Genomic DNA, 25,301 nt, shown 5'->3' with positions numbered 1-25,301 from the left:
AGAAGACCAATAGTTACATGCAGTTACCGGAGCGACTGAACGTCAGTCTTAACATTGAGTGAAGGTCACCAGACATAAAGGATGCATAAGTAGGCAGCTTTACCAGCAGTTGATTTGGGGACATGCGTACAACGGAATAACAGGTCAGTATCGGGCCGTTTTGAGTCATATTTTGGAATGCTGCCGATTGGGACATGAATGTAGGAGTCACTCAAATTCTACAGAGGTCTCAAATGGTGTACTCAAGTTTATGCCAATTCACTTTAGTCTATTGGTTTGTTTTGATCATAAATGAACAGAAAAAAAAAAATAAACTTATTTGACTTGTAAAACTGAGCTGTATATCTCCCCAAAGTGTTTTTCTGAAAATGTGTCTTTTTTTAAACCCTCATTAAAACTATTCCACAAATACAAACTGCAAACCATAAGACACAAACTCATTTTTTTGTAAGATACACTTTCTTTTGTTGTTTGTTTTGCTTAGGTGCGCTTCTTGAAGTATTACCTCTATCTCTGTCGCTAAACATTTTTGGTATTGCCTGAAAGTAAACCATTATCTGCCTGAAACATAATTATTGCCTCATTAAATCTGATCAAATCGGCCAGTTGGGAACTTTAGAAACAGTGTTAATGTGTTCCATTTTTAACATTATTTACCATCCTGATTGTCTTTTTGTAATATGTATGATAGTTGTAGGGTGCTTGATTTCCACACATTATAGTAGTACATGGGAATTTGACAGAATGCTTATTAATTTAAATCTTTTTTTAGATGTCCAGACATTTCATGCATACCATATAGAGAAGCTGGTTTCCAACATGTGCCAGGGCATCTCAAGGTGGACTCCTATTTGAATCAGAAAAAAGTGGCGGAGTTACCTTTTGCAGCAAATTAACTGCGTAAAGCAGTTAAAAGTACACCTAATGGTAAAGCTCCAGGACTGCTGACCCCTACCTTCCAACGGATGGTCACAGAAATTCAGGAAACTTCTGTACTCTCTCCAAACATGAACTGGGCTAACAATAATCTTATCCTTTAGCTGGAGAAAGATCCCACACTTCCATCTAGCTACTGTCCAAAATCACTTATAAATGAAGATCTTAAAATCATCTGCTAGATGTTGGCCACAAGGCTTGAAAAGATAAAAATCGGTATGCTATAAATAATACAGGAAAAGTCATCAATCTAATAGAGTATTACAACATCCAAAATAAATCTAGGTTAATTGTTTTATTAGAAGCAGAGGCGGCTTTTGACAAGGTTAATAGAAAATTTATATTTGCTTGTTTACATAAATTTGTGTTTAGATGTATTTTTTCTTCATTTCTCACCCAATGCATGCCTGAAAACAAACAACTGGATTTCTCAGAGCCTTAATCGTAAAGGAGGCATCACACAATGTTGTCCACGCTCTCACTCACTGTCCGGTGTATTCATTGAGCCACTAGCATCTGTAATAAGTCAAAATAAATTATTCTCTGACATAGAGAGAGCTTTAATAAGTCAATTTTCAACAATTTCAGACTACTCTATCAATGGGGTGTTTTCACATGATGTCTTAGTCATGTGACCGGACTTCATGATCACCATCTTGGGTGGCAGCTGCAGCCTGTTTTTGTTGTTTTAGCGTGATCATTGAAGCAAAACTCCAGACCATTCATTTTAACTGTGGGGAAAACTTGCTTAATCATGGGTTGTGCTGCGTGTGGTGGTCAAGACCAGCGTTCATTCTATCGTCTGCGGTAATAGAAAATCCATGAGAGAAAACAAAAACACTTAGTACACAATGTTGACCACTGTGGCTGAATCGGATATTCCGGGGCGGATTCGGTGGCAGCACTCACCACTGCCACCCAGCAGTCAGCACTGTGACCTACTTCAGTGAGCTGCGCTCTCAAGCCTTGACCAGCTGGATGTAGGCTCCAATTTACCTTTACTGTTAATGTATTATCTAGTAATAGTAACTATTATGTAATTATCCTATAAAACGTAATATTAAACTTACCATGGATTTTTGCCTATGTTGTGGCTGTGAAAAAATAGTTGTGCAGCCAGGGTATGGCAGCCCTGCGGTGATGACTAGGACTGTTTCAGCCTTCCAGGGACGTGTCTACCTACACATTGCTGCTCCTGGGTCCTGAGTGCTGCAGGCCTTCAACTGTTCTCACTACTCTAACAGCTGTGCACCTCCAGGTGATAAACTCGCACACATACAGCCACTCAACACAAATACACTTATTTTTACACATACACTCACCCACACACAAACTCCCAAATCCATGTATCGACACACAAATAGTCCAAATGGTTGAAGGTCATACATACACAGTACTATTACATCAATGTAACTATTGAGCCACAAAACAGAAGCTTGAACACTGAATACAATTTTTAAGATTCTTGATCTTCTCAAAATAAATATAAACCATTTCATACAGAAGCAACAAGACCACCTGCCAAAAGGAAGGAAGAGTGAGGCTGAGAGGACAGTGCACACAAATGCCGAGTGAATGCACTTGCTGGGAAGAATACTTCAGCGATTTATATCTTTACATGGCAAACAACTTGTTCCTGTTATTTTAAAGTTTATATTATTGGATATGTAAAATTAAAAAGTATTTTTGTAGTGATTGATTCTACATAACGTTCACTGCTTAGGTGACCTAAACAGCACCTGGCATTAGGTGGCTTCACGTCAGTTAATCTGTAAGGTCTAATATTGCTGAAAATAATAATAATGGTTTCAGGATATGTGTTAAGGATGTTGTTAATTCTGCTTCTTAGCAGCAGGAGGCGACTCGGTGCTGACATTAGCAGCTCACCTCTAACTGAAATCCGATTTATTAGGACACAGAGCAGTTTTTCTGTTGAAGTGATTAAGTCTTTCTGTGAGGCACACAGTAGCTTGCAGACACTTTTGCTCTCATCGTTTAATTGGATGATTTAGGTGCTGGTCCAGCAGCCCTGCATGAAAGGATGTCCTCTGCCAAGTAAAGGCCACATGGATAAAGAGCAGTGTGCCAGCACAGAGGAAACATATAAAATGATTCTTGAAGGAGTGAATATATATGAAGGTGTGATTAATGATTTGATACAATTCAAAGGTAAAGATTGAATTTTGGAGGGAATCTTCACTATGTAGTACCATGTGGCAGGCCATAGCCCAGAATGGCATGATTCTGAGAGTGTCTCAAAGTGAGTTGGAGTTCCAGTGTTTAGACGTTAACCTGCTGGGTCCTGGTTCTGTCCCATATTTGTTTAATATGGGTAAGCATCAACAAGGCTAAATTATAGTACCTTGCCAAAGTATGAAGTATTTATGCCCTTTTATCTTTGTTCACATCCTGTTACCTTACAACAACACACTTTAATGTATTTTAGTTAGTTTTCATGTGATAGACCAATAAAGGGAAAGGTACATGATATGTTTTCAAAATGGTTTACATTTAAAGATGCAAAAAATGTGGGTGTAGCACTGGTGGTGTAGGGGTTAAGCCTGTGACCCATGTATAGAGGATATAGTCCTCGAAGCAGCCGTCCCGGGTTTGAGACCTGGAACTGGAGACCCTTGCCGAACATCTTTCCCCTCTCTCTCCCCCTATTTCCTGTCTGCCTACTGTCAGAAAATAAAAAAAAATTAAGGCCTCTAGTGCTGCAAAACAAAAAAGATATGACATGCTTTTGTAATCAGCCCAATCTAGTCTTGTATCCCTAAATACAATCCACTGCAACCAGTTATGTTCTGAAGTCAGCTAGTTAGTAAAGAGAGTCCAGCTGTGTGTAGTTTAGTCTTAATATAAATCCAGCTGTTCTGTTTCTGGTCCCAGAAGTTTGTTATAGAGAACATTAGAGAACACTGCTTCATGAAAACCAAGGAGCACAGCAGACAGGTCAGGGAGGAAGGTCTGGAGAAGTTTCATGCAGGGTTAGCTTCTAAGACAATATCCCAAGCTTTGCACATCTCACATAGCTCTCATCAATCCATCATCTGAACATGGAAAGAATAGGATGACTCTTTGAAGAAATATGGACAATAAAAACTCCTATACTATCGAATTTCCCCTTGGGATTAATAACGTAGTTATTTATAAATGTATTAATTAAAATTGGCAAACAATAAAGCCACTGTTGAAAGAAAGTCATGAGAAGTCTTATTTGGAGTTTGCCACAAGCAGTATAGGGAACACAGCAAACCTATAGAAGAAATACAGGTATGAACCTTTGGGTTCATACCTGTATTGGGGCTAGATGCACCTAACCGCTGGACAATCCTGGAAGGCCTTTTAGAAGTTGCAAAAGACTTGAGACTGGGATGGAGGTTTACCCTCCAGCAGGACAATGGCCCTACACATATGTAAAGAGCTACAATGGAATGATTTAGATCAAAGCACATTCAGGTATCAGAATGGTCTAGTCGAAGTCCAATTGAGGAAAATGGGAAAACACTTCAGCCTCCAGATGTCCAAACATGGTAGAGACATACCCCAATAGACTTGATTCAGGGAAACTGAATACAAATGCATGCCGCACTTTTCAGATTTTTTTTGAAAGAATTAAAAACATATCCTTTCCTTCCATTTCATAATGGTGTGCTAGTTTGTGTAGGTCTGTTATGTAAAATCCAAATACATGACATTGCAGTTTAAAAATACGTTTCCAAGGCACTTTATACTTTGAACATTAATAAATAATGTAATATTATAAAATAATATAATAAAGTAATAATTGTAAGGTACTGCATTAAAAATAATGATGGACTTCACAAATTACATGGAAGTTGAACCTATTCCAATTGTTCATTTCAGAAGAAAATCAGCTTTTTACTGATTTGTCACAGCGTAGTTGTTCAGCATTCACCCATGTTCATTCCTTTTCTTTAAAGATTTAAAACACACCCATAAGAGCAAGTAGTCTTAGGAACAATGACAAGTACCATCTATCCAAATCTTTATGACGTTTCAGTTCCCACACATCTCTTCCCTCAGATGTTGTCACCCCTCAACTGACAGCTTTCTCATAAAGATATATGAGATCCCTAAAAATCCACCATGTAATCAGTTAACATTAACAGAGAAGAGAAACATTTCCAAGAACATGATCAACATTACGTATCATTTTAAAGTGTTGGACCTGACAAAGCATACACAACACTGGGGTGACACCAAATCTAATTTAGCTCAGGTATTTATAGCACATTAGGCAGGACTAGGTGCGAACATAACAAAGCAGTAATGTCAGGGAGACGGACAGAAAGATGAAGCTGATATTCTTGTTATCGATTCCAGAGTGAAGTGGCATTCGAGGGAAGGCTCGAGCAGTGTCACAGCTCTTATCAACATGACTAGGACGACTCCTCAGACTGCAATTTCTTTTCCAAATATTAACTCATTAATCATAGCTGCCGTCCAAGATGGATTTTAATTTTGCTCAGAACATGTCTTCCTCCAGCCCCCAACCCAACTCCCAAACACAAGATTGGATTTTTGTCCTTGCTTTGTCTCTGTCGCTTTCTTTTCCACTGTTTTGCCTCCGAAGCTTGTAGTGAGCGGTGACAGCTAGAAGGCGACTGCGATTAATAACATTCAACATTCACCCGATTGTAAAATGTCAAAGAAAAGCCTGTATTCAAATTATGACCAGTATTTTAATGCGTTTTGCTCAACACGGGTTTCGCTTTATTGTCTTATATTGCCTTCAAACCAGATGAAGACTCTTCTACAAAGTAAAAAACATAAAAATAGCCATAGCCACGATGATCATCGCAGGGTCTTGGTGAAATCTCCAAGGGCACAGAGATTACAGTGGGCTCTCAATTACACGTGATAAAGTGTGAGAGGTGGTGGCCTATACCCGACAGGAGTGGAGCAGGCCAGGGCCCGAGGCTGGTGCAACTGTGGGCGTAGGCGCAGAAGACAGCAGTAAAATCCGTTTTTTTTTTTTTTTTACAAAGATAAGATTTTTGTAAATTTTTCAAGTAATCCAGCTCAGCTCCACATTTCTTGAATCTGAGTATGCTATTTTTAATCACTGTACAGTATTTTTTCTTACGATTTACATTTGCTGTACAGTCTCTTATTTCTTATTTTTTGTTTATATAGTTTACATTGTGTGAAACTGCATGCTTCCCATTTGTCTTTAGCTTTACTGCTGGTACAACTGGATTTCCTCGTTAAGGGACAATACAGGATATGTTTATTCTATATGATATCCAAAAGGTTCTCTTACAAACTCTGCTTTTAAGCATAGTCCACATATTTCATTTGAGTGAAGTCTGGCTTTAGGAAGGCCAGCATCACTGCTTGATGTTAGCCTGTTTTATCCTTTAAAAAACATTTTGATGTGTGTTTGGTGTCATTGTCACCCTGATGTGTCCCAGTTTCAATAATCTGGCTTTTAATTTAAGTCAAGTTGAAGAATTTGGAAGTAGACTCCCTCCTTGATTAGTCTATTAATTGTGCCCAAAGCAACACTTTGGCTGGCAGTAAAACAGATCCAGAGCCTGTTGCTGCCACCACCCCATGCTTGACCGGGGTTCGTCCTGTAACCGGTGGGTTGCTGGTTCAAATCTCCACTCTGTCTGTCTCAGTCGTTGTGTCCTTGGGCAAGACACTTCGCCCTCCTTGTGTGCTGATGGTGGTCAGAGGGCTCGGTGGCGCCTGTGTATGGCAGCCTCACTTCTGTCAGTCTGCCCCAGGGTAGCTGTGGCTACATTATAGCCCACCACTGTCAGTGTGTGAATGTGTGTATGAAAGGATAGATGACTGATTGTAGGGTAAGGCACTTTTGGGTCTCTGGAGACTTGATAAAGCATTATACAAGTGCAGACCATTTTCACCAAAGACCTCAATGTTAATGTTGTTTGACATTAAATATTTCTTATTTAAATAGTAAATATTTCTCAGAAAGGTATTTAGCTTGAGAATTTGAGTTCGAAGGTGTCAGCTATCTCTGTAGTTATGCTGCTACAGGCTTAGGCTGCTGGAGGACATAATGACCACTTTCTCTCACTCTGCTAAATTCTCCTACTACTCTGGAGTTTTGCATTATTTGCTGTTATTTCAGCTTTTAACTTTCTGTTTTGTTGTTTTTTTATATCTGTTATTTCTCTTCATAGAAGCTACATCTGGCCTGGTGTTCTGCTTAGCTGTGACACCTTCCAGGAGGGAGGCATCGGCTGGGCTACTGCTGCCAACAACTTCATGATTTCCTTTTATAGATGATAGACTTGGCTCTGTTTAACCTGGTCTCTCTCCTAACATAGCAAGTGGCTGAGATTTTACTGTCACTCACTCTATGCTCTCTTTCATCCAATAGACTTAGAAACAGGCTCAGAGCTTATGTGCTCAGCTGTCTTTCTCTCCTAGATGAAGCCACTAACGTAGCTACTGCTGCCATTAACTTTAGACATTTCCTTCAACATAGAAAGTACTACTGGACCAGTGCTTCTGAGTTTTGTTTTGTTTTTTTAATGTGTCTATGCTCTGTCCTCTCAGACCTCTAGTCGGTCATGCATGCTTAATATGAAGGAATGCTGCAAAATCAACGAATCGACGCAATCTGTTTCCTTACATAGAAAAGTTTTTAACTAATTTGAACAATAAACTGAACTTGAGTGCATTATTTGATAACAAAGGTCAATTGGAATACCTGCACCTGCCTTGGAATCTCTCTGTACGATTGAGCTGAATTAGCTTTTTCTTATGTAAAGCGTCTCGAGATGACATTTGTGAATTGGTGCTGTATAAATCAATTTAATTGAATTGGAACTTTGGGTCTTCTTCAAGATGAAACAATCGGTGGCACATCTGAATAACTTGTACCCGCTTATAATTGTTTGAATCAATGGAATCTGCAAGTGTTTAGAAGTGGACCATCACTGTTCATTGGACATGTGCATTCTTCTGAGAATTGGCCAACCCAATGAGTGCTGTCAAACAAATCAGTTTTTCATGCAGACAAAGACAACATAACAGCTAGAGTCAATCTGAATCACTCGTTAATAGTTTGTAGCCTTTGACCATTTCTTCCATCCATCCATCCATCCATCCATCCATTCCCATATAGCCTTGCAGGGTTGGGGGTGAGGGTGGTGGAAGGGGGCACTGCATTGCAAGTCCATCACAGGGCAACACAAGGACAAACAGGACAAACAACCATGCACACAGACACACACACCTAAGGGTAATTTGAAGTATGACCATTTAAAAAAAAAACTATTTTAGAAGTTTAGGAGAACTTGTTAAAAGATTTAGGTAAGCTTATGCGTGTAGTTGCGTATATATGTATAATCTGTGTTGATTTAGAAAAAATCTCAATTAATTTAAACCCGATTCATGTTTCTTTTATTATTATTTCCCTAAAGCAGTATGGTTTCTTTTAAAAAAAGAAACCATTACATGAGTCAATAAAAGCCAAAATATGACATGATTTTCATGTCCATTAGCTGATGTAAACCTCAGATCACAGCTGTGTGGTAAATATAAATGTCCAAAGCCACACTGCACAAAGGCTGCAAAATTCCTATTTTTTTCTAGCATGATGGAACCCACTCAGTCAGGCTTACTCTAATCTGTTGTCTGAAAGAAGCAGAACATTTAGGAAGAAGTGGTGGAGGAGCTGTGCTTTGAATCTGCTCACAGAAGCAGTAAAATCGAACTGTTGCATTTGCTTCTTTTATTCTCCTTCTCTCCTTAATTCTCTCTAATTGCTTACACTCTTTCAGCTGACTATGTGGCTCCCTATCCCAGATGGTAAAATGTGTTTGGGATGGAAACCGAAAAAAGGATGCTCTAAGAGGCACCTTTAATTTTTCACGTTTGTTCAGTGATGCAGCAGTGACAGCAATGGCCGAGTGATGCTGCTGAGCTGTCCAGCACATCACCTTTCTCTGTCGGGCACCTCAATGAATTTGTGTGGGATACAAATCCTTGTATTTGCAAAAGGAACTTTAGAAAGGAAACAAGGTGTCTGAATAATCTCCTCCACATTAAAAACTACAAACTGTAATATTTGTGGCTTTGGAACTCCAACACTTAACTATTCAAATATTATCTGTGAATGACCTGAAATAACATGAAAATATTTAAATGTATGCTTCATAAGGATCCTAAGAAAACAGACATTGAGCACCGATTATATTTTTCCTTTATAGTAATATTCTCAATAAGTCTGTTACCAGAACTTATAATCAAACCAAATAATATGAACTAAGACAAAGTGATAGATTTATGTTGTATTCACTGTTATAAAATGTCTATTTGTTCTGCTGAGTGGATGCCACTCTCCATTTAGATGGATTTAGCTTCGGCAGAGGAAAGTTCTTCTTGGTAAAATATGACAACCTGCACTGCTGTACAGCAGCCTATTAAATATATATGCTGGTCTGCTGTCTTTGTTTAATCATTCAAAATAAACATCCATAATTGTTAGGAAATCAGGTTCCTATTCTCCGCCTGTCCTCCCTAGTGTGGTGTTTTCCCTTTCCCTTCTGTGTGTTGTCATGGTTACAGGTGGTGTCAGGTGGAACCATCAGTGTGATCTTCATGCTGACAGGAAACACTTGTTGCCCATCAAAGGTCATCAAGCTCCAGCTTAAAAGACTGGTGCCTCTAGCCACACCTCGCCAGTTCTTTATCAGAGGTACGCTGGCCCTTAGATTTAAGTAAAGTCAAGTCAAGTCTAGCTTTGTGTCAAGTTTTTATCTCTCATCACAGGAAGATTGCTCCACCTCAGGTTTGGCAACAGATTCAAGAGTCCTCATCTAAAGGTTTTGTGTGAACATATCCAGAGTCATTAACTTTGGCTTGATTTACCTAGCTCATAACCAACGTTTTGGTGCCACTTGAGCATAATCTTGAACATCAGCTCTGGTTCAGCTTTTACTTAAAGTAAAACCGTTCAAACTTCTTCGTATTATAGGGATCTGCATTTTTTTCCCATTTGGATAATATGTCAAGTACACAATAAAACAAAAATTGTTTTCCCAGTGAGAAACATCACTTTTATTGTTCAGCTCTGTCTTCTTTTTCTCACTTTCAGACCAGTGCATGGTCACTCATTGTTTTAGTGAAAATGGTTTATCTGAGTTGAATCCTGTGGTTCAACTGAGCCTAAAAATAATATGAAGAGGATTAGTTGTTCGTTGGAAAAGTTCAGGCAGCTCACACTTGTGGACACAGCGAAATCTGTTGTGACCCTAATGCATCTTCCATACCTCCCCTGTGTATGGTCACCTCCACTTACTGTTCTGACTGAACTTTGAATGCTGCAGCATTATCGTTCCAGTCTTGTGCCGCCCGTCGTGTCCTCTGATGGCAGTTCAGAATGTACCAGATCCATGCCACACCAATTATTCACATACCAAACACTTGTCTGCAGGTTCACAAAATTATGTCCAGATTGGACTGTTCCTACAGGGTACACAACTTGGCCTTGGACTAAAAACAAACCAAGGACAATGGACTGAGCTAAGCTATAGTGCCTTCATAAGTATTCAACACCTTGGCTTTTTACCTATTTTGTTAGATTCCAACCTGTAATTTAAATGTTTTTTAACTTTATTTCATGTGATGGATCTGCACAAAATAGTCTAAGTTGGTGAAGTGAAATGAAAAAAAATTTAAATATATAAAAGAAAAAAGCAGAAAACTGTCATTTACATATGTATCTACCCCCTCTTCTATGAAGCCCCTAAAAGTTCTGGTGCAACCAATTATCCTCAAAGTCAAACAATTAATGAAATGAAGTCCACCTGTGTGCAATCTAAGTGCCACATGATCTGTCAGCATTAACACACCTAAAAGGCCCCAGAGGCTGCAGGACCACTAAGCAAAAGGCATCACACCATGAAGACCAAGGAGTTCTCCAAACAAGTCAGGGGCAACGTGGTTAATAAGTACAAGTCAGAGCGGGGTTATAAAGAATATCCAAATCTTCAATGTTTCCCTGGAGCACCATCAAATCCCTCATCTTCTAATGGAAAGAAGATGGTACCACAACAAACATGCCAATAGAGGGCCACCCACCAGAACTCACAGATTGGGCAAGGAGGGCATTAATCAGAGAGGGAGCACAGAGAGCCCATGGATGTTCTTGAGCAAAACCCGTGTCAGTTTGCCTGTGACTTGAGACTGGGACAGAGGTTCACCTTCCAGCAAAATAATGACCTGAAGCATACTGCTAAAGCAACACTCCAGTGGTTTAAGGGGAGCATATTAAATGTATTGGGATGGTCTATTCAAAGTCCAGACCTCAATCCAATTGAGAATCTGTGGTCAGACTTCAGGGCCTTGCAGCAAGAAGGTCCTGGGTTCGATTCCCGGCCGGGGGTCTTTCTGCATGGAGTTTGCATGTTCTCCCTGTGCATGCGTGGGTTCTCACCAGGTACTCTGGCTTCCTCCCACAGTCCAAAGACATGCCTGTTAGGTTAATTGGTCACTCTAAATTGCCCTTAGGTGTATGAATGAGTGTGTGCATGGTTGTTTGTGTGTTGCCCTGCGATGGACTGGCGACCTGTCCAGGGTGTACCCCACCTCTCACCCATAGACTGCTGGAGATAGGCACCAGCTCCCCCGCGACCCACTATGGAATAAGCGGTAGAAAATGACTGACTGACTGACTGGTTAGACTTCAGGAAGTTCACAAGTGAAAACCATCCAACATAAAGGAGCTGGAGCAGTGTTGCCTTGAGGAATGGGCAAAAATTCCAGTGGCAAGATGTGGCACGTACATAGAGACATAGCCAAAGCCACTTGCAGCTTTAACTGTGACAAAAGATGGCTCTACAAATTACTTTAGAAGGGGTGAACAGTTTTGCACGCTGATGCATGTTAAAAATTATAGGCATGTTCTGTAAAGGAAATGGTGCAAACTCTCAAACATTTCCAGGTTGTGAGGCAATAAAACATGAAAAATGAATACTTTTGCAAGGCAAAATAGTGTTCCAAAAAATATTTTTTCATGTCAAAAATACAACTCAAATCATGTATTTAGACCTGGGATCTTCTTTTTTTAAAACAACGCTTGAATGTGAGGTTATAAGATTTTGATACAGATATTTTAGTTTTCTAAAATGCAATAAATAATATCATAATTAGATTAAGTTTGTAAAGTTTCATATTAGCTTGTCTTCACATCAGAACATCAAAACCTACAGGGTTTGGTAGATAATCAGCAATAAAGTAGATTTTACCTGTCGCTCTCATCCCATGATATACAAGTCTGGTTGGTAGTGCCCTAAAAACGAGGAACAGAAAAGCTGTTTAGTCACAATGGGAGATTAAAATCCAGCAGGACATGATATTTGAAATCTGGAGGGACTTTAGGACAGAAGTGACGTTTTTTACTGACGTTGTATAGGTTGGAGAACTCGACCACAATGGGTGCAGAGAGGGACGCAGGGGTGGGCTTGATGGTCACTGTCAAAACCTTAGAGTTGAGGACCGTGCTGTTTCTGCAAGAAAACCAAAAAAGTAAATACACCAGGATGACCTCAGGCTCAATGTAAAATGGATCATAAAATAATAACTGATGCATGAAATGCCACTGAACTATTTTTGTTGCTACATGATGAGTTTTTTTCTTTGTTTTTAAGTAATTATGGCAGCTATTGTTAATCGAACTTATTGCATTTTAGAATAGAAAGTAAAAGTCACTGTTTTCAGTGCTGAAATTGACATGTTTAGTTTCATGTCATCTTTATGAGCAATGGAAACAGAAGGCACCCAATTCCCCATTATAAAAAGAATCCTGGGGCTCTAAATCCCAGGGCTTTGAGTGGAAAAGAAGCCATAATGTACTGGGGGTGTCAGGGGGGCTTTGAGGTGGGCATCTGGTCTAGTCTATTTTTTAAACTACTAATTATTAAGAGGTTTTTATTCTTAATGTTAATCATGCCTTTTTTGTCTATGATTTCTGTATAGTTTTGTAACGATTACTACGGCAGTCTAGTTTGTTTTCACATTTCCAGGTGTTCTCAAGGAAGTCATGTTCTTGGTTTTTTATTGGAAAAAAAAAAGAAATACTAAAATAATTTCCAGAAAATTTCTAAAGAAAACGGTTGATTGAAAAATGTCTGGCCTTGGTCCTATTTGGAAAAAAAAATACCACAAAAAATGGCAAAATCTTTAAAAATATATAAACCTGTATGCACAAAAACAAAAATTATTCATTTTATTTTTTGGGATTTTAGTTGTTTAAAGGCCAGCATGTTTACAGGGTTACACTGTTTTTTGTTTATTTATAAAAAGAACATTTCCCTAAAATGCATTACACACGCACTCACACATACACTTGTACTAATAAAAACAAATGGCATATTGGATGTCTTAAGGGTTAAAAATCTGTTACATACTTGACTTTGCTTTTATTTTTTTCCCTTTTAATCTAGGTGCTTTCATTTTGTTTTATTTAAATGTATACAATACATATAATCGAAAGTCCTGAAACTGTATTTTTTTTCAGGTCTTCTAACCTTTAACCCTCGAACCAGTGATGGATGATGGCTTTTTAAAACTGTTAACGGTAGAGCATGTAACTCCTACACAGAGGCCTTTGACAAAAGTAAAGGCCTATTGTGCCGCAAAAAACCAAAATGCTTTAAAACTGAACTAAAATGGACAACTACGTGTAAGCAAATTCTTTTAATGGGATAAAAATGTTGGTCGCTTAAACACTATTTTTTACCTTTTTAAGCTGTTAACCACAATTTGATTGTTTGTGCTATCACAGCATTATTAGATGATGTTCTTTTAATTTCCAAAATGTTTTTCTGTCACAAAACATTAAATATGAATTAAGCTTGTAATAAATTGGCAAACATCTGCAAAATAGTGCTAATCTTGAAAGTAGCAGTAAAGAACAATAGCAGCATCATCATCTGCTCACAGCTACAGGTCAGGGCATGTTGATTATTGTGACTGCTGTGGAGACATTTAACACAGGAAGGAAAGCTGATTGGACCATAGAGCTTACCAGAGTTCAGACCTTTCCCTGTTTAGGAAAATTAATTATTTCTTGCCCCCAAATCTGAATTGTATTTCTTTGTGAAAGCTTCTATGAATTTTAGTGCATTTGATTTCAAATTATTTCCTCCTCACTTAGTGAGCATTGCAATTTCTGCCTTCATATGAACTATCAATCATGTGGAAAAAGACAATCAGAAAAATGAATTGCTACTGGTAGCATTGGCAACAAAATGGCCAAACATGGTCAACAGCCCCCTCAGTGTTTCCTGCTCACTCACATCGTCAGTGTCCTCTGCCCACTATCTCAGCTTTTAGAAGCGCAATCAGTCAACTTAAACATTTGTGTCATCTAGTCTCTTGCTTCAGACTCATCTCATTTTCCCTGAGAGGTGCATTGAAGGAAGAACAGGAAAGGGGTCAGGAATGAAAACACAAAGTACAGATGAGAAACAGAATGAGGCAGAGGAATGTAAAGAATTACAGCAATCTAGAGATAAGCAACAGATCCAGGGGAGGATGGGAATTAGAGTCTAATTTTCCTGCAGCATATGTTACCAGTACATTATGTGTTTTTAGCCCATTATCATAATGGACAGCCATGGACAGCTGTTAAGGGCTGATTAAACTCACAAACACGCTTACATGTAGATATGTATGTTCATTTAAAAGTATCTTCCCATCACATTCACTGCTGCATTATTTGCAACATTATCATACAGAAATTCCCTTTACTGAAACACACATAAAATCTAACTCAGAGCTATTATACTTCTACATCTGTAACATTTCGTTGTTTTCATTGAGCTGAATTTCAGAGCAGCAGACTGATTGAAAATGAAAAATAAAATGAATGTATTTCACACATATTGATGGATAATGCTGCATTCCATAAATCTTCAGTTGTTGAATGAAGAATTTGTTTTGTCATACTTTGTCATATTTTGTCAATTTTGTCATAATTAATGTAAACCCTTGCTTTATTCAAATTGCTAAAGATTTTAGAATTTTTTTTTTTTGGAATAATGTAATTAAAAACAAAGCATAAATAAATAAATAAATAAATAAATACTTTGTGAAATAATAGCCAACAAAACTTTCAAAATATTCATATTTAAAAAGAGCTTTGCACAAGAAAGAAATGTATTCGATGTTAAAAATGATGATTAAACTACAAACATTCCTTTTATTGCAGAAATTAAAACTAAATTTAATAGAATTCCAGAAAAAAAAAGTCTCTATGTGTTAAACTGGCATACGTTCTTAAAACAATAGCCCAGGTCTTTCAAGATTGCTGCATTCCCAAATATATCTTCCTTTATTTCTTCATAAATTCTTACAGAAGTTATGCATACGTAAAGAATAATAATCTTGGAGAAGAAAGATATGACGTAGTCACAAAGGGATACTTTTTCACCAGAGACAAGAGTAGTTCTTCACCATCCTAAAATAACTCCAATCTAGAAAATGTCATAATGGTTTATGTAAACACTATTTATTACCCTTAAAAGCACCATAATATTTTCATTAGATGATTAATTGCATAAGAGTTTATCCCATTTAGTCTTACCTTTGCAGAGCCAAAATACTGCCCAGGTTTCTGTAGAGAACAACGCCGGTTACAAAGGTTGAAGAGTCATCTGCATCTGTTTGGGAAAAGCAGAAGGACATCGTGAACATGCAGGTCAAAGTCAAAAAAGACGTTGCTGAAAGGACTGCTGATGTAGTCTTAATGGTTAAGTCACTGCAAGAACAATGGGCTGGAATATAGGAGAGAACAAGTCAGCCATGCTGCCTCTGCTCCTACAGCCCAAATACAGGTCCTTCTCAAAATATTAGCATATTGTGATAAAGTTAATTATTTTCCATAATGTCATGATGAAAATTTAACATTCATATATTTTAGATTCATTGCACACTAACTGAAATATTTCAGGTCTTTTATTGTCTTAATACGGATGATTTTGGCATACAGCTCCTGAAAACCCAAAATTCCTATCTCACAAAATTAGCATATTTCATCCGACCGATAAAAGAAAAGTGTTTTTAATACAAAAAACGTCAACCTTCAAATAATCATGTACAGTTATGCACTCAATACTTGGTCGGGAATCCTTTTGCAGAAATGACTGCTTCAATGCGGCGTGGCATGGAGGCAATCAGCCTGTGGCACTGCTGAGGTCTTATGGAGGCCCAGGATGCTTCGATAGCGGCCTTTAGCTCATCCAGAGTGTTGGGTCTTGAGTCTCTCAACGTTCTCTTCACGATATCCCACAGATTCTCTATGGGGTTCAGGTCAGGAGAGTTGGCGGGCCAATTGAGCAGAGTGATACCATGGTCAGTAAACCATTTACCAGTGGTTTTGGCACTGTGAGCAGGTGCCAGGTCGTGCTGAAAAATGAAATCTTCATCTCCATAAAGCTTTTCAGCAAATGGAAGCATGAAGTGCTCCAAAATCTCCTGATAGCTAGCTGCAATGACCCTGCCCTTGATATAAAACACAGTGGACCAACACCAGCAGCTGACATGGCACCCCAGACCATCACTGACTGTGGGTACTTGACACTGGACTTCTGGCATTCTGGCATTTCCTTCTCCCCAGTCTTCCTCCAGACTCTGGCACCTTGATTTCCGAATGACATGCAGAATTTGCTTTCATCTGAAAAAAGTACTTTGGACCACTGAGCAACAGTCCAGTGCTGCTTCTCTGTAGCCCAGGTCAGGCGCTTCTGCCGCTGTTTCTGATTCAAAAGTGGCTTGACCTGGGGAATGCGGCACCTGTAGCCCATTTCCTGCACACGCCTGTGCACGGTGGCTCTGGATGTTTCTACTCCAGACTCAGTCCACTGCTTCCACAGGTCCCCCAAGGTCTGGAATCGGCCCTTCTCCACAATCTTCCTCAGGGTCCGGTCACCTCTTCTCATTGTGCAGCGTTTTCTGCCACACTTTTTCCTTCCCACAGACTTCCCACTGAGGTGCCTTGATACAGCACTCTGGGAACAGCCTATTCGTTCAGAAATTTCTTTCTGTGTCTTACCCTCTTGCTTGAGGGTGTCAATAGTGGCCTTCTGGACAGCAGTCAGGTCGGCAGTCTTACCCATGATTGGGGTTTTGATTGATGAACCAGGCTGGAGTTTTAAAGGCCTCAGGAATCTTTTGCAGGTGTTTAGAGTCAACTAGTTGATTCAGATGATTAGGTTCATAGCTCGTTTAGAGACCCTTTTAATGATATGCTAATTTTGTGAGATAGGAATTTTGGGTTTTCAGGAGCTGTATGCCAAAATCATCCGTATTAAGACAATAAAAGACCTGAAATATTTCAGTTAGTGTGCAATGAAGCTAAAATATATGAATGTTAAATTTTCTTCATTACATTATGGAAAATAATTAACTTTATCACAATATGCTAATATTTTGAGAAGGACCTGTACTTGTCCATAATAAATGCTCACAGCTTCTTTACAACACCATACCTCACACCTTGTGATATTATAAGAGATGTATAAAGTAAAGCTAGATTTAAAGATTTAATCACTTTACTACACTTTTATTAAATTAATGAGTGATTTATTTGATATCTTAATGATTCCAAACAATACAATAATTTTTGTCAGATAATTTTCAAGAATCACTATTTGGTTCTATGTTCTTTCCAAATGAAATGTGGTCACTTGCAGCCAAATCTTTGACAAATTCCATGAAAAATGGATCAGTAGGTAGCAAGATGGCGGCTAAGATTAACTGGCCTTTAGCAATACCATAAACAGAGCTGTGCTGCATGTATGAACTGAGTTAAAGTCCAAATGTTCAGGTAATGAAAGATAAAAAAACAACAACTTCTGGAACATGTATAAAATTGTTTTCCAGGTACAGATTTTTGAAGCCTGACCTGTCCCAACCTTAAATTCCAACATTGTTGCGCCATTGATAACTATAAAAGCTAGTGTCGGACATGCTTATTCATGCACAGATGTAAACACGTCACTATTCTGACCTGGACTTTGCATAAAGTTTCCAGTTACTGAAAGTGACTGAAGTAGCTCAAAGCAAGCTATTCAACAGACTTTGTCCTGAGATTGCCAAAATGCAATGTTTATGATCATGAAGTTGTTATGATAAAGTGTTATGATGAGCGCATGTTAATACATGTCAAAATAATAATTTTAAAAGGAATAGGTAAAAGATCTTTTAAATATGTTTAGTGCACAGTTGAAAATGAGGAACTGAGAAAGAAAGAAGAACAGTGAAACCTACAGGGTTCCACAAGGAGAACAAGACTAATTAACATTGACTAATTAACATTGAAGCTAGCATGGCAACAATTTAGAGACTATAATGAACACGGACAAATAAACAGGATCTGGCAATACCTTGTAGAACATAATAAACACCAGGAAGATGAGAACAAAAACACAAATGAAAATTAAACCACACCTAAGGATCATCATAAAACCATTCCCCTCAGAATATTTCTTTAAGTAGTTAGATTTCATATTTATCTAGTTTATTTTTTTAAGTAATAACTACTGTATTACAGTTTATTTATTGGTTATTTTAATGACTAAGTACAATAAAACTTTCATTTTCAATTGAAGTAGTAATAATGGAATCATCAGAACACATGTTTTCATAATATATTTATTTCATTCCATCCATTCATCCATTGTCTATTCCTTCTTGTCCTTAAATGGTTGTGTGGGGTTGGTGGGGGTGACTGGTGCCTATCTCCATCCATCATTGGGCACGAACTGGGGTGCATCCTAGACATGTTGCCAGTCTGTCACAGGGCAACACAGAAGCACACAGGACAATCAACCATGCACAAACTGACTAATTGCAAGTCCCCCAAAGTGCTTTATAGTACAATCAGTCATCCACCCATTCGAGACCGACAGAAGTGTGGCAGCCATTCAATTTGCGCCTCTGACCACCATCAATAGCCACTGTCGCTACCCTCTCCCCGTCATAATACCGAAGGGCAATTTAGAGAGTCCAATTAAACTAACAATCATGTTTTTGGACTAAGGGAGAAAGTGGAAGATACTCCGATGTATGCACACGGGCAACATGCAAACTCCATATACAGGTCCTTCTCAAAATATTAGCATATTGTGATAAAGTTAATTATTTTCCATAATGTCATGATGAAAATTTAACATTCATATATTTTAGATTCATTGCACACTAACTGAAATATTTCAGGTCTTTTATTGTCTTAATACGGATGATTTTGGCATACAGCTCATGAAAACCCAAAATTCCTATCTCACAAAATTAGCATATCATTAAAAGGGTCTCTAAACGAGCTATGAACCTAATCATCTGAATCAACGAGTTAACTCTAAACACCTGTAAAAGATTCCTGAGGCCTTTAAAACTCCCAGCCTGGTTCATCACTCAAAACCCCAATCATGGGTAAGACTGCCGACCTGACTGCTGTCCAGAAGGCCACTATTGACACCCTCAAGCAAGACGGTAAGACACAGAAAGAAATTTCTGAATGAATAGGCTGTTCCCAGAGTGCTGTATCAAGGAACCTCAGTGGGAAGTCTGTGGGAAGGAAAAAGTGTGGCAGAAAACGCTGCACAACGAGAAGAGGTGACCGGACCCTGAGGAAGATTGTGGAGAAGGGCCGATTCCAGACCTTGGGGGACCTGCGGAAGCAGTGGACTGAGTCTGGAGTAGAAACATCCAGAGCCACCGTGCACAGGCGTGTGCAGGAAATGGGCTACAGGTGCCGCATTCCCCAGGTCAAGCCACTTTTGAACCAGAAACAGCGGCAGAAGCGCCTGACCTGGGCTACAGAGAAGCAGCACTGGACTGTTGCTCAGTGGTCCAAAGTACTTTTGTCGGATGAAAGCAAATTCTGCATGTCATTCGGAAATCAAGGTGCCAGAGTCTGGAGGAAGACTGGGGAGAAGGAAATGCCAAAATGCCAGAAGTCCAGTGTCAAGTACCCACAGTCAGTGATGGTCTGGGGTACCGTGTCAGCTGCTGGTGTTGGTCCACTGTGTTTTATATCAAGGGCAGGGTCATTGCAGCTAGCTATCAGGAGATTTTAGAGCACTTCATGCTTCTATCTGCTGAAAAGCTTTATGGAGATGAAGATTTCATTTTTCAGCACGACCTGGCACCTGCTCACAGTGCCAAAACCACTGGTAAATGGTTTACTGACCATGGTATCACTGTGCTCAATTGGCCTGCCAACTCTCCTGACCTGAACCCCATAGAGAATCTGTGGGATATTGTGAAGAGAACGTTGAGAGACTCAAGACCCAACACTCTGGATGAGCTAAAGGCCGCTATCGAAGCATCCTGGGCCTCCATAAGACCTCAGCAGTGCCACAGGCTGATTGCCTCCATGCCACGCCGCATTGAAGCAGTCATTTTTGCCAAAGGATTCCCGACCAAGTATTGAGTGTATAACTGTACACGATTATTTGAAGGTTGACGTTTTTTGTATTAAAAACACTTTTCTTTTATTGGTCGGATGAAATATGCTAATTTTGTGAGATAGGAATTTTGGGTTTTCATGAGCTGTATGCCAAAATCATCCGTATTAAGACAATAAAAGACCTGAAATATTTCAGTTAGTGTGCAATGAATCTAAAATATATGAATGTTAAATTTTCATCATGACATTATGGAAAATAATGAACTTTATCACAATATGCTAATATTTTGAGAAGGACCAGTAGAAAGACCACAGGTTAGGATTCAAACCCGGGACATTTTTGCAGCTAACTGTTGTGCGACATGATCCTCCTTTGGTTTGGCATCTTAGTTTTTTATTTGGATAATTTTGGGTTGGTGGTTATTTATTAATTTTTAGTGTTTCAAACATGCCTTACATTTGGTTTGAAATTCTGCAGGTTGCTTGTTTTCATTCAATAAATGTTCATCTAAAAAATGAGGTTGCCTTTCTCCTGTCTGCTCTTAGCTCCAACTCCTCAACAATCCATGACAGAAGTTTGCAGGTTAGGTTCCCCAGCAAAAAGAAGTTACCTTACAGACAGATAGGATTGAGCCAATTTATTTGATGAGACTGGTATGTTTTTGATTACATAAATATAATTAAACAGTTAATAAATTGCTACAGTTAATGATCCACCATTTATGAGGCTAATCAAGCAGGAGAGGGAGTAAAATTTCACGAAACATTATCAATTTCAACTTACTGGAGTGGTCCTGACCGTTCTTGCTTCACACAAATATTTTTCCATGTATCTCAAACAACTGCAGCAAAGAGTCCTCAGAGAAAATAACACAAGTCTTGAATTTCATGGGGCTTTTGTTTGGGCAGAAATGGCTTCTTTGCCATCCATCTTGTCCAAAGGCAACTATCCATATTTCTCACTGTGCTTGCAGATGTGTCACACCCACCAACTGCCAATTTGAGCAAGTTCTACACAGGTGGCTATGAAGTTCTACAGAGCTCTCATCAGCAGTAGATGTAGCTGGACATTCTTGGAAATCCTAAAAGTTTTTTCATTGCAATTATGCCTCAACTCTTGAAGTTCTTTATGATCCACACAAAATATTTTATATGCAGTTTTGTTACAGCAGTTGCCACATATTGTATTGGAAGGAAGGGATGTCTACAAACTAGTTCTTTAGGATCCAGTCACTGTTAATACTAGCAGACAGCTACTTTGATTGTCAAATGGATTTCAGCATCCATCTGATCATTCCACACAAGAATAACATGTACTGTCACAATTTACATTTGCCAAACACTGCATTTGTGATGATAAAGTGTACCTACCTTTGACATACTGGCCATAATCTATTCAGAAAACTCATCCAATAGACTCTGGACACTGTGAAATTCAGTGGCCCACATTAATCTGCGATACTACTAAATATGGCTTCAGCTCTCATAAAATTCCTCATTTCAGAGCAGCATGGGAAGAGATTTGTCAAAACTTGACAACTGGACTCAACAGAGGCACACACTGGGCTGAAACGAGATGCAAACACACACCCATAGAAAAACACGTCTCCATCTGCTGGGCCATCTGAAGACATCCAACTCTTCTGCTCCTGCACACTATATGGCAGCCTGAAAGCACACAGCAGTGTGCCAGGCAGCATGCAGAGACAGTAGCTCCCAGGCAACAGCTGAGCTCCCATGGGCATCATGGGGGAACTGAGCAAGATGTGTGGGAGTGTGAGGGGGATGAAGTATTATGTGTCCTGTTCATGCACTCTTTGGCTGCCCCATACAATATGCTCAGCCAGATTGACTGTGCCCAACAAGAACTAATCTGGAGGGATTTTAACCAGTGATTCAAACAGTTCTGAGTTTGTCTGCAAGACGGATGCAAAACATAAAGACTAAAATAAGCATTTGCTTATTCAGTGTAGATAAAAGTATATGGTATCAACATTGAACTAAAAAACGAAGTCAATATGTCAAGTATGGAAGGATAGGCACCTGATCAATACTTTGTAATTTTACAATAAAATTATTATATTACTGTGAGGTTAACTTCAGCTGAAGATATGTTCTCTAAAGACAGCAACAAAAAATGACTAGAATAAGTCAGAATCTTTTAAAATCTGTCATGCCTGTTGTAGAAAGGGGAAATGTAGCGGATTAACCAATTCACAGAGCAGCTAATGTTTCCCAACTAAAACATCCCAAACCTTAACAGGTTTACTGTGGGTCTAGTATAGACCACATCAGGGTATTTTGTAGCATGTCTGTTGTGAAACAGAACCTCCCACTACTTGTCTGTAATTAAAGTAAATAAATCAATTGTGATATGGTGTAAAAAAATTATAATAAAGCACTGAATCAGACCACAATGTAGCCAAAGACGCACACACACAGTATGTAAACTCGAATCTATACAACTGTCTTTTTGTAGGACAGTCCGATTGGTGACATGGGACCATATATTTATTCAAAGCAAACTCTTATCTTCTGAAGGTGCTGGCCTGGTGTCTCAGAACACGAAGAATTTTCAGCCTTGGTAGGTTGTTATTTTCCTGACAGAGGAAAGAGTTTTATGGGGTATAATTTTGTTTAATCTAAAAATCCAAAAAACCTTAAACCAATATATTCTTAATCATAGATTTTAATTGAGACTGTTGATTGCATCAGACTTTTGTATGTAGATGTTGTGTTTTTTCATTGAAGTGGATACAAGCCAAGGTTACAGGGTGAATAATCAATCTAAAAAAATCATCATACATTGGTCATGGCTAAACTGATTATGCTACATTTGTGGAGATTAGAAAAGTCCTGCAACTCAAGGGAACCAGTTTAAGGACAGGTAAATAGTCTAACCTCCACATATCTCTAACTGTTGTTGTGACCCCAGCCATGGATAAAAACATGGACTTTGACTGTGCACAAAAATGCTGGTAGAAACCACTCAGCACCTTTTTGATGCAACACTAACCTACTTCTGGCCCAGCCCAGGAGGGAGGAGTCACAGCTGGAATCCCTATGATGTCATGGAATCCCTGAACAAACAGTTTCTCCAATGAACCTCGTTCTCCTCCACACATCTCCCAGAGGACTGGACAGGAGAGGCAACGCACTTGAATGTCTGACTTGCTGGCAAGTTGGACTAATTCTTTAAACTTGGATCTGGAGGTGACTACGATCTGACATTAGAGTACCCGCCGTTGGAGAGCAACCACAGTTATGTATGATCCACTGCCCAAGTAGCAAACTTGAAACTTGTCTTTCTGAGTTTATGCAGAGTGTCACAGAATTCCCAGCCGCTGCTTTGTCTCTAATCCGTTGAGTGAAGTGGTTTTCCCCACGGCCTGGAGAAAAAGGTATCAGAACCGCAGTTCTGCGTGCTGATGCAATAGAGCTCAGAAAAAGTTTCCCCCAAAGCTCCTAAAGAAAGTAGTTGCAACGTTTCTTTGTTCAAAGTCTGAAATGAAACCAGCGGCCATTGGGCCGTCAATCTCCCTTTGTCAGAACAATTCACGTAAGAGGTGGTGTTTAGGCAGAGAAAATGAGTTTAAGATGAAACAATTTAAATACTGTTTATATGATGATGTTTTGCTTTGTTTGTGGTGCGAAAGCTAAGTTATTTTAAGTGCTAGCAGTCTATTCAGCTAATGTGAACAGTCTTCTCTGTCTTGAAGCCTGTTATTAATTCTGTGTTGTGTTTTAAAGTTAAGACAAAACTTTATTTAATAGGTGGTTTTTAAACACAGATCGGCAATAAAACGCTGTCAACTCCTATATGCATCTTAATCTTTGTAATAATGGAATTTCAATGTACATGTTTGACTTTAAAGTAGTGGTGGACAAGCTATGAGCCTTCCTTTGTTAGCTACAACCGCTAAAGGCTAGTGCTAGTGCCAGACAGGCCAAATGTTCACATCCGACTCATTACCATCTCTTGAGAGTCAAGACATTCCTCTCTGCCATTTTAGTAGTCCATCACCGCATGTGATAGCTCGTTAAAATGTTTAGAATCAGTTATCTAAAAATGGGTTATTGGTTTCCAATTCAGATAATTGTATTTCCTTGAATATTATTTTACCAAACAAACAAAGCTAATTAAACACAATTACAAATCATTGCCACAGAAAGGTTATTGATTCCCAATCCAGAAAATATTTCCTTAAATATTGTTTTATTCAAATAATGCTTCATCTACTCTTCTGATTTTGCTTTGTAATTGGTTGTTTAAAGACGTACCAATAATTGTTCTTACTAAGTTCTAAGTGACACAATCTGTGTGTGTGTGTGTTCCTGTCTTGCAATCACAGTGAGAACCATTTTCCCGATTTCACCATCAAATTGAGGACCATTTGTACCAAAGTGAGGACATTTTGCTGGTCCTCACGACCTATTTTGCTAACGGTTAGATTTAGGACTAAGGTATGAATTGACTTTAGGTTAAGGTTAGGGTTAGGCGTGCACTGGTAATAGTTAGGTTTAGGGTTATTGTCAGGGTTAGGGCATAGAAAGGGTTGAAAATGACTGAAAATCAATGGAAGTCAATGGGAGTCAACACATGGTCCTCACTACATATAGTAAAACAAGAGTGTGTGTGTGTGTGTTTGTGTGTCTTCCTGTCTTCCAGGAGAGGCTTTGCTGGTGGGCGTGGTGTGCAGACTGTGTATCCAATTTTGGCTGGAGCGTTTTTAAGGAGCTGCAGGACAAGCATTCTTCGCCTGATGCTCCACGTTGAGTGGTAACTCATGCCTCCGAGATACCAGTTTCCAAGTTCATGGTTGAAACTTTGTAAGTCTTTGTGCAAACATTGCAGTAACCTAAGCTCGTGTTTTTTGCTGCTCTCAGGTCGTGTGGATCACAACTCCGGATTCATTCCCTTCACCTTTGGACAGAAAAACCCTGG

At 39.0% G+C, this 25,301-nt stretch overlaps 1 protein-coding gene across 6 annotated transcripts in view; it reads right to left on the bottom strand.

Annotated features, from left to right (window-relative positions):
- Positions 1-25,301, bottom strand: part of adgrb1a (adhesion G protein-coupled receptor B1a) — a 266,143-nt gene that overhangs the window by 68,517 nt on the left and 172,325 nt on the right. For all 6 annotated transcript variants that reach the window (XM_047360511.1, XM_047360510.1, XM_047360509.1 and 3 more), the window contains 3 exons: positions 15,533-15,608; positions 12,350-12,452; positions 12,192-12,235 (listed from right to left, as the gene is read on the bottom strand). In XM_047360511.1, coding sequence (XP_047216467.1) covers positions 12,192-12,235; positions 12,350-12,452; positions 15,533-15,608 — 223 coding nt within the window. The remainder of the gene's footprint in view (positions 1-12,191; positions 12,236-12,349; positions 12,453-15,532; positions 15,609-25,301) is intronic.

This window comes from Girardinichthys multiradiatus, chromosome 3, assembly GCF_021462225.1.
Source record: "Girardinichthys multiradiatus isolate DD_20200921_A chromosome 3, DD_fGirMul_XY1, whole genome shotgun sequence".
NCBI classification, from domain to species: domain Eukaryota; kingdom Metazoa; phylum Chordata; class Actinopteri; order Cyprinodontiformes; family Goodeidae; genus Girardinichthys; species Girardinichthys multiradiatus.
This window is presented reverse-complemented; position numbering and strand designations above follow the sequence as displayed.